This window comes from Eurypyga helias, unplaced genomic scaffold, assembly GCF_000690775.1.
Source record: "Eurypyga helias isolate BGI_N326 unplaced genomic scaffold, ASM69077v1 scaffold9087, whole genome shotgun sequence".
NCBI classification, from domain to species: Eukaryota; Metazoa; Chordata; class Aves; order Eurypygiformes; family Eurypygidae; genus Eurypyga; species Eurypyga helias.
Window position 1 is genome coordinate 3,248 of NW_010262254.1, and position 10,629 is coordinate 13,876.

The 10,629-nt window shown below is 36.8% G+C and overlaps 1 protein-coding gene across 1 annotated transcript; it reads left to right on the forward strand.

Moving 5' to 3' along the window:
- Window positions 1-851: 851 nt before the first annotated feature.
- On the forward strand, window positions 852-10,077 carry LOC104503678 (testis-specific gene 10 protein-like; the record flags this gene model as incomplete). Its single annotated transcript, XM_010155645.1, has 7 exons — window positions 852-1,016; window positions 1,825-1,880; window positions 2,113-2,281; window positions 4,421-4,531; window positions 5,084-5,269; window positions 9,448-9,650; window positions 9,973-10,077. Coding segments are annotated over exons 1-7 (995 nt in total), but the record flags the coding sequence as incomplete, so codon positions are not given.
- Between the last annotated feature and the right edge of the window lie 552 nt (window positions 10,078-10,629).

The window sequence follows — 10,629 nt, forward strand, 5'->3', positions numbered from 1 at the left end:
GCCTTTCATGTTGTGTTTTGAAATAGAGATTCTGTGAAACAAAAATTAGAATGTGAATATATGCTGTGATGTCCCTGAAAGACTGAGCTAATGTTCATTTTACTTTGGATGTTCTGTGTCCTGGAAGTGATTAATAAGATAATTCAATAACCCAAATTACACTGATATTGAAAGACTGATTTGCAGCTTGCATGGTTTTTATGAGATACAAGGTTCACTCTGAGAAGAATTGCTGTAGTTCTTCCCTGCAAATGCAATGCATAGAGATCATATAAGGATTGATTCTCTAACCTTCTAAAGGTAAATGTAGTGTGTAACACCTTATTAGCTGAATGAAGATAGGGAGAGACATCGTTTAGAATTCCATTTCGTAATGAGTAGATTGCTTTTTTGACTATTGTCTTTTCAATTTTTAAGTGGTGCTGAATTTTATAAATGCATTACTCTCACTTTTAAATAAAGTTCATTTAAATAAAAAAAGGTGTCAGAAAAACTGGCAAATATCAGGATATTAATCTCTTATTTCATTAGTCATTACACACTGTAGCCCACATATTGCTTCTATTGTAATTCTGGCCTTTATTGTTATAATACCCAAGAACATTATTTTTAAAAATCTAAACATTTGCTGTTTAAAGATAGATTTATTTTGAGCCAAGTAATTTAAGGCCTTGATCTAAGGAAGGATGCAGTTCTGTAAGTATCAGTTGTATTATTTATGTTTTGAAAAGATACATGCTTCAGTGTTTACTTGAAGGGGAGCTTTTGCCATGTTCTTTTATGCTTTAGAAGCATATCAAAAGAATTTTTATTTCAAATGTGTTGAATTAATACAAAGGAGACTTTTCTGAATGTGTCCAGATGACTTTTCAAGACAAAGTCTTGTACAACAAGAGGAGATCTGTGCTTTGAAAGAAACAATTGCACAACTGGATAAAGAGAAGGCAACTTTGCAAGAGACTGTGGAAGAAGGAAGAGAGAAGATTGCTACTTTTGAGGAAAACCTGGCAATTAAAGTATGTTCTAATGTGTAAATAGTCACAGAGTCACAAAAAGTGAATAGGGGAAGATCTGTTGGGTCATCACACCTACCTTACATTGGTAGGTGCAACAGTGCTCAGTGCTGACCTAGTTCTGCTCATGTTTCAAGGCAATGATAAAAGTCATGTTGAAGTCAACAGCAGTAGGTTTGAGCAGCATCGAACATCTTATGTCTGGTGTTTTGTATTTGCACTGATTTTTAATGAAGTCTTAAAAAATACATTGCAGGACAGGCTATAATCATGTTGCCATAAGGACTGACTTCGCATTTTAAAAACTAAATTGTAAATGATGTTCATTTTAGGGAAGAGATGGCAGGTTTTTGCCTCTCTTGCATCTCTTGTGAAAGAGGAGGGAGTAAAGTGATATAGTTTGTGCTACCTTCTTTATGGAAATACATAATCTTGTTCTATCAGTTACAAACTACCAGGCTATGATAGTTTATTCATTGTAGAAAAGCTGTGATAACTTATCTAATAGACAGAAGATAATCATTTTTAGGCGTGGGAGTGTGAGCCACATGCTACCTTTAGAACTGCAAAGGATTAAAAAAGTTAAAGTTGTTATGTTCTGCAGAAGATGACAAGGTTTGTTCCTTTATTTGCCACATCAGATTGTCAGAATTTTCAGCTCTAAACAGTATATGGTGAAACTTGGACAACCACATTCCATTTTGCATTAAATAATTAAATTAATCAGCTAGCTGAATAAAAGGAAAATATTTTTTTCATTTATACTGAAGTGTGATGAGAGGTTTATTTTAATTTTGTATTTCTTTTAAAGGAGAAAATAATTTCAGATTTCAAGATTCTGATTTCTGAGTTGGAGCGTTCCACAAAGTAAGGCTAAAATGTCAAGTTCATTATTAAATTTTGATTAATTGATAACATCGGCTCAAAATTGAATTATAGTATTTGCTAATGTAGCATTTTTATTTTTTGTTTTACTCTATTTAAATATTAAAGTGTTACAGCTTTGTCTGACTTGCAGACTTAACCACTGGAAAAGCTGTAATTTGTATTAGGTTGGGCAGTATTGTCATACCTGAAGTATTTATTGTTTGCTGCATAGAAAATCTGCTGAAGCACTCTGTATCTGTGAGAAAGATATCACCAGTTTGCATCAACAGCTACAAGAAACCATCAAAGAACTTGAACAGACTAACAAGAACAGAGAATCACTAGCTCAGGAGAATGACAGGTTACAAGAGCATCTTTCTAATATTAAGCAAGAAAATCAGGTATATTTGTACAGAGAACTCTTGAATAAAAAGGAAGTTGTGTATTTGTTAAGTAGTGCATAGAATTGTTGGGCCCTCATCTTAAGTAAATCTGCAAACGAGTTTTTGAGCTCATTTTTCAAACTCTGAATTTTTTCCTTACTGCTCAGCTCACTTGTATGTTCTTATTTAATGGCTCAGATGTTTATCTTGAGGGAGAGCTAACAAATGTGGTCCATGTAAAAACACTGTAGCAACTATAACTATGGCTTATAGGGAATAGTACTACAAAGGAGGCAACAAATATTTCTTACACTGTGTTGTTACTGGCCCAGAGCACTTACAAGCTTATGGATTTGACTTGCTGATAATTTAAGACAGTACATATTTTAATAAGGTTCAAAACTGTATTAATAGTACCATATATATTTACATTCTTTTAAGGTGGCTTTTGGGTAAAAGATGCTGGAAATACTTGGTTATAATACAACATTACACTATCTACTGAGTTATTTATCTGTGTGCAGTTACTAATGAAAGTAGTTACAATACTTTAAGTGTCATCTCATGCACAATGTTCATGCCTCAATGTGTTTTCCTAGCAGCTAGAAATTAAGCTGTAAAATACCTGTAGTAGCTCATTACTGTGAAATGTTCCGTTTTTTCTTCTTTTTCTTCAACTTCTTGCCTGCATTTATGTTTTCTGATACTTGATCTTTCTTCTCTGTACTGTACTGCTTAGGATATCTTTTTCTTTGAAAATACTTCCTGCTCACCTAGCTTTCTCTTCCTCTAGAAGTGCTATCCAGTTTTGATGGAGCAAATTAACTTCACCTGATGTTCAGAATATAAAAGTTTTAAGTCATTAAGGCTCCCTTTTAAGTGAAGAAGAGTCCTCCAGAAGGAGATTAATCCCATCCCAGTTTTAAGTGTGATCTATTTTACCTGTCTCTCTCCCTTCATTATAGAGGAATTATAGTTTGCTAGTTTAGATCACGTGCCTAATTCTGCAACGCAAGTTGGGTGAGACAATTGTTACTTAGAATAACTATTCTCTCAAACATACGAATACTCTTTAGTGCTCCCTTTTGAGTATCCTGGAAAAGTTGAGGCTCGTAGCTTTAAGCAGGTACTCTAGGGAATCACTATCCTTTACCTTCTCTCAGAATCACAGTTGATACTGATGAGGTGAGCTGGTGCCAACCACAGCCTCCTCTTGCTTCTAGCTCCTTTTGGGAGCTTCGTGGTTTTCTTTGCAATGCCTGGATGCTTGTAGAAGCAGTTAGAAACAGAAAGTCTTGGCCTCACAGGATCAACTACTTTTTAATAGGCTTGCCTCTGTAAATATGTATTGGTTTCTCTTGGTTCTTCGTTAATTTAGGTGATACTCAAGGTGTTTGAAGTAACATTCTCGTTCCTTCACTTGGGCTTACTGGAAAAGTTGACAGATTTCCAGAGCACCTTTCACAGCAACTTGCAGTCTTTTCACAACAGGAATAGGGGTTTCTACATAGCCTTCTCCAGCCACTCACACCCCCACCCCTTCCCAGAGTTCTTGCAGCTCAATGTTCTACTAATTTTGTAAGGAAGGAGGCGTTTCTGAACAGAGCAGTTCGAGACAGCCTTTCTGCAGTTTTGTTCCTCACTCTGTTGTGTTTCTCCATCAACAGTTGCCAGAAATTCTGTGTGCATCCTCCTAATACTTGTGGCTTTATTTCTTCTGATTAGGAGATAACCACTTAATTAGTTAATTAAGTGTTTTAGCTGTCTTCTGCTTTTTCAAATGTGGGCTTTTAAGAGACTGTAACATGGGAAGAAGAGGGAGCTGACACTGAGCCCTGCTTCTTAAATGGAGCAGGCTATATTGTTATGACCATCTAGCTGCTAAATAAACCATCTCTATTTTCTTTTTAACTGTTATGTTCTTTTATTGACATTTTTCTTCTTTTTAAGAAAATTTAGCATTATTTGTAAGTCACAAACAAAGTATTTTTGACAAATGCAAGATTTTGTTTATAGAAATATACATGGTTTAGATTTTATATAGCCTTTAAATAGTGAGTTAATAAAGCCAAAGGTTTTAGATATACACTAATTCTATTTTTTGGTAAAGGTACAAGCAGTATACTTGAGCCTTATGAAACAAACCTTTCTTCATAGGTACTATATAAAAAACTAGCAGAGCACCAAAATGAGCTTGATGATATGAAGCTGAAAGCCCAGGACTCAAACACAGATATTGTCAGGCTGAAGGGTGTACTGAAGTCTAAAGTGAGTATATGAAATAAACCTGTTAATAAAAGCTGTTGTTTTAATTAAAAATGAAATTTTAGCTATATTTCCATGGAGGAATTTGTTTCCTAGCCAAAATTTATCTACATTCTACTTGTGTTTTTATTAATTTGAACACCTTTTCTTAGCTGCTGTTGCAGTACACAAGTAATGTTTTTTTGTATATATACACAGGTGTGTGTTTTTATTAAAGTTAAAAATTCTGAGGGTGACTAATACAGACACTTGGAACTCTTTTGTCTTTATTACCATATGGGATGAATAGTAAAAAATAATGTTTCTGCAATATATTGCTATACCTCGTATTCATAACATTAATCTGGCCATTTTTAACAGATGTCTTTTGAGCATTAAAATGTGGCCATCTTGGACAAAACACTGGTCCTGGAAGTCTTTCGAAGGTTTGGCTAAATGGCAAAGTTTTCAGTGGAAAGAGAATGCCCAATACCATGCCATACCTGCAGATCTGTAGATATCCCTATTTTGTGAACCTTACTGTGAATTCTTAAACTAACAAGCTTTACGTGTTAGGAGAGAGAGAACTGTGAGCTTTTGGAGAATTACCACAAAGCCTGTGAACAAGGAGAGAGTTGGGAGGCAAAATGCCATCAAGCAGAAGCAGATTGTAGCTCCATTAGGCTGGCACTGATCAGTGCGGAGTCTGAGAAACGCGGGTTGAAAGAGAAAATGGAGTCACTCAAAACAGAGATGGAGCAAGTAAGTTGAAATTGTCCTTTCCATAGTTCACCCTTGAAATGGTCTTGGTAGTATTTTAAGCCTGCAGCTGTTTAAAATTATGCTTAATGCCACTTCTCATATTTTAGAGATATTTGCTACAATGAACTGTATGGAATTGGAGTTTATTTAATAACATTAAATAGAATTCCACTAGTTGCACTTGGAAAAAAAAATCTTAATAGCATATTTCAAGGAAAAAAATACAATCATAAAATTCTCTCATGTTCTAATGACTCAAAGCATAATGTCACACACAACTCCACAGCCTACCTGAAATACACCTAGTGCTTTGTCACCTGTTACGTTCCTGTCCCTGCTTTTCTTGCTTCCAGCTTTTCAACCTTCTTTCCACTGCTTTAGATGTCCAAAAGAGCCTCTTCCCACTTGAAAATCTGAATAACTTAAGAGGAAAGGTACAGCATGGCTTTGGAAATACATTATGAGCATACCAGCTATCTTCTGGTTTTGGGTTGTTACAGTGTTGGTTGCAGATCATCTCTGTTTCCTGAATATCACATAGGCTACTGAGGGCTGCCTGTGCACATCACACACTTGAGAAACTCAACTGCTGCTGTTCAGAAAGTGGATGAGAACATAACAGCAGCAAAACAGCACAGCAAGATTGTGTGGCAGGATTTGATTTTTTTTTAATATAATAGAACTGGTACATCGTCTTAGTTTATCCAGCGAGCCCGAACTGGTAGAGATTTCATCCTTCTAATTCCTTCCCATGTGCCTGCTATTACCTGTAGAAATAAACAGGACTCTTTGTGGAAACCGTGTCAACAAATTGAGCTGGAATTCCAGATGTCATATTCAGGTTCATAGCAGTTATGTTTATAGCTAAAACACAGAAGTTTTTATTCAGAAATCTTAACATGCTTAGCAGTGCTCCGTGTTCCTTGTGCTTTTTTTGTGGCAAGACAAAGCTAGAATGAATGAGAGGTGGTCTCCCTACAATCATCTCTTTGGATCTCATTCCTAATAAATCCATCAAGGAAGTCACAGTGCTTTCTCTCTCCGTTTGCTCTGCTGTCTTACCAGGCTCGTTCTGCCACTCACTGAAAATTAAGTAGTTAAAAGTGACTGGAAATACAAGCTTCACTAGGCAAAGTACAGGCATTTATCAAAAAGGAAAAACCTAGGTTATGTTGATTTTAAGTACACAAATTTCTAAATGTTTATAGTCAGAACTGCTGCTGCTGGCTTATGGACTTCTCTTCAGTATGACTTCTGCCTGAGTTTACAGGTGACAGCCGTGTGAATAGGACTGACAGGATCTCAGCATTCACTGGTCACCTACATGCAGGAATACATTTTATTGCCAGAATAAGAGGGTCTCATCTGAAAATGAAATGCGGCCCATGGCAGAATTTTGAACCTTATTAGCTCTGCAGAAGGAGTAGAATTCTAGGAATAGAGTTTAAAATGTCAGTAGCTGCTTTTGCTGTCAGAAGCAAGATCTTCTCTTCCAGTTTTTATATATGGGAGTTATTTAAAGAAATAACTTTAAAGTTTATTCCAGAATAAATGACTGCTGCCTCTTAAAATTCACCACAATTACATAGAGATATTTTTGTAGGATTTTGGAAGGAGGTTTACATTTTCTTTGCACTCGTGTTTTGATTATCTGATATTGCTTTACTGTAGCATTTAAGAACAGAAGCAGCATACAAGTCTCAGATTTCTGCCTTAAGCAAGTCTCTTGTGAAAACGGAAGGAGAGCTTCAAAACATGTATTGGGATAGAGTCTCTGTACTTGCAAGTCTCACATCTACAAGAGAACTTTGCATTAATCTAGATGCAGTCAAAGAACGATTAAATCAGCTGTTAACTTCCACGGCAGAGAAAGTAGAAAGGTTATGTGAAATATATTTAAAAAATAAGTTTATGTTAACGTTATATTTAAGTGATCTAAAGCTACTTTGGAATCTGGAATGGTCAAAGAAATCCTTAATGATGGTTAGTGTTTCCATTTTTTAAATGTTTAATTTGGCAGTCCTCAGGGGCTTAGTCCTCGGGGGGTGGATGCTGTATACTCTGAAAAGCACACTGCTTCACAAGGTTTAGCTATGAATACTCAATGTCAGGACTTAAAATTACTCGTTGTTTTCTTGAAAGATATCTCAGATTTTACATCTCCAGCTGTTCTGCTTACTTAATCTTTAGTAGTTTATTAGCAAAGAAACTTGCCATGGGTTTTAAAATGCTTGACTGTTTTGGGAAGTATCAATATCTCCTTAATAATCAGTCCTTAATTTCCCTTGAAAAACAATTTCTGCTGACCTTGGTTTTTACAAAAACTACAAAATTAATGTTTGATAGGCAAATTTTTAAAAAGTCAGCTTGGATAAACTCTGAAAAATTGTTCATACATACTCAGATTATTGACATAATCTCAGTGTGATTCTATCGCTGCCCTGTCCATCCTCCGCTCCAGCTGAGGTAATGTCTTCTTCCAGCATTCTCTTTTAACCTTTATGCCTTTTCCATACTCCATGGGTAAAGCTGCTGTTCGATGGGTTGGTTATTTGTTCCTGCCAAATGCGTGTGATGCGTTTTGTGTGCTTGTGGAACCCTCTGTGATGCTTTCGATAGGGAAGGTTTCCAGCATGCAACCTTTGCATGAAGCTTTCATGCGACCTAGTACGACTAAGCCTTCGTGGATCCTTTGGTGAGATTGTTAGCGAAGGGGCTTGCTGGGGCTGTGGAGAGCAGCAACAGTTTCAGGAGAGAAAAATGCAGAAATGCAATTGGAACGTTGGAAAAAAGCCTGAAGTTGAGAAATTTTCACTAATTTTTTCATACCTTTCAACCAGTAGTCTTTTATCGGCCATGACAGGGTTTTTTTTTTACACAGTATTCCAATGCAGAAATTTGCATTACTAGGCTGCAGCATAGGTATATTTGGGAGTGGAAATTAAACCTGATGCTGAATAATACTGTTTTTTCGGTGTTTCTAATAGTGTTTATTTTCCTACAACTTATGCTGTCTACAGTTTTCAGTTTTCTTTTGTTCTGCAATGCAAAAGTAGAATATCAAAACTGCTTATCCATAAAGGAACTAGATTTTTTTTATTGACAGTTAGCAGCAAATTAGATCTTTTGGACTCAAGAAGTCTTTAAGTTTAGCTTCCTAAAACATTAACAACAAAAAAGGATTGCTTTGGAAAGTGAAAAATGCTTTTTTTTCTTCCCCTCGTCCCCCATTGGCCTACGACCTGAGTTCTCTCAGTATCTTCCTTCTTTGAACACACAAGTGGTTATCCTCTGAAAATTCTGAGGAACGGGCTGGAGAGGTGGGGTGTTTGTTAAGGTGTCTCAGCTCATATATCTACAATGACCTTAAGCGTTATTGTGCTTGAAGTAAACTAAGCTAGAGTAAAACACAGATAAAAGTGTTTGCAGCACCCCAGATGGACTCAGTTAGACATACTGAAATGCATACATGAAAAGTCGAAGAAAAAATAACATCCAGCTTGCTAAGATTAAAACAGGCAGTTTTCTGTGTCTCTGTAGCTGACTGGATACACATTCTCCTACTCTCTGTTCTGGATTTCCCCCAAAAAACCCCCCCCCTTTTTGTGTAGTTATGTCTCAGGTACGTCCATTGTTCCCCTTGTGGGGGAACACACTAGGTTTTATGAGTATTCTTTTCTAGGGTCCCCCAGGATACCTAGATACTTATTCTCTTGGTTTGGATTTTATTAATTTTCCCTGCCCCCTCAGATTCTTGATGCTCCATCTCACGCTGCTGGTGATGCAGATATTGGTTGATTTTTTACCAGGTGTCATTTCCTGAATGCAAACGGTTAATCAGTAGTTTCTTGCCTCAACAAAGTGTGAAACTTCCTTCCTTTAATGATTCTGTCTACAGTCTGTATCCATTGATCCATCTATTTCATAGCATTTTGTCATTTGTATCAAGCACATTTATATTCAGGTGTATACCTTGGGTGAATTTATACATCTGACACAGGATTTTGACTGAGGGCAAATATAACACTAATAATTCATCTTGGAGTGAGAGCAGATTTTGGTCATTGATCCCAGACTTGCTTTTTTCTTTTTCTCTCTGTTTTTTTAAAAAGGTTACCATAATAGATAGCTAGTGAGCTTAACAGGCACACATCTATAACTTTAAAATCTTTGTTCAGTTGCAGAGCAAGTTTGAATCATCCTGTTCTGAAACAGAGCAGCTGAGAAAACAACTGGGAAATGAAAGAGCATCGATGAAACACCTGGAATCTTTGTTTGTGTCCAGTCGTGAGAAAGAATTTCAGTCACAGAGAGCAGTGCAAGAAAAAGACTCTGAAATTCGGTTTCTCAAGGAACAGCTTGCTTTAGCGGAAAAGGAACTGTGAGTAAATGACTCGGAGAATGTCATAGGTTTCTTCATTCTTCCCAAGTGTATGTACACAGAGATGGTTTTATATCTCGTTGAGTTTTCAAATGGCCAATATACCTTGGTTACCTTATACAGCAAAGATACCAAAAACCTCCTCCTGATTCCTCAGCTATACTCTAATAGACTTTTCTGGGAAATGGTACGTTTTACTACAAAAGATGTTCTTAATCTCGATTGCATGGTATAGTTGTCCTTTTAATTCTGGATAACTGTAGTTGGTACCGTACCTGGAGGATTATAGTTGCTATCTAATTGAAGTGTGTGGACTTTACAGTGCTGTGCAGAGTCGAGATTTTACTCAGCTCAGAAATAGAGCCGCTCAGCTAGAGTCAGAACTGGATATCGCCAAAATACAGCTGGTGACTGAGCACTTGGAAAGGTAAGTATGTGGTTTTGTATTGCGCTTCGTGCATCTAAGTGGGGTGAAAGGCTATATAGTACTCAGACGTAGACTAATTAGTAGGATAAACCGTGAAGTTTGGTTTTGCTCTGCTGTACATCTCTGTGTTTAGAGGCTATTCGTGTCACTAAATTCAGTCTGTTCAGCTATCACGAACGCTGCCTAAATGAGTTGTCTAGGTTCCCTTTACAGTCAAAGGAATGAGACAGTGAGATAAACTTCCCTCTGGAATTGCTTGGTTTAGGATGGGATGGATCACTTCCCTGAAGATGCTCATCTGCCTTCACTCATTTATACTGATGCCTGTCTTGATCTGTAGTGAAAGTCTAGGTGACTAGTTGGCTAGGAAAGTGATTTATGGACTACTAGTTCTGCGATATGAATGGCTACCTTGTGCCTACACCTGTACTAGTGACCTAAACCAGGTTAGAGCATTGACTTGAGGGATTCACACAACTGTATACTTGTCTATACAGTTCAATTGTTAATACAAGCTCTGGACTGAGCCTCAGCAAGTTTGAGTGCACCCTC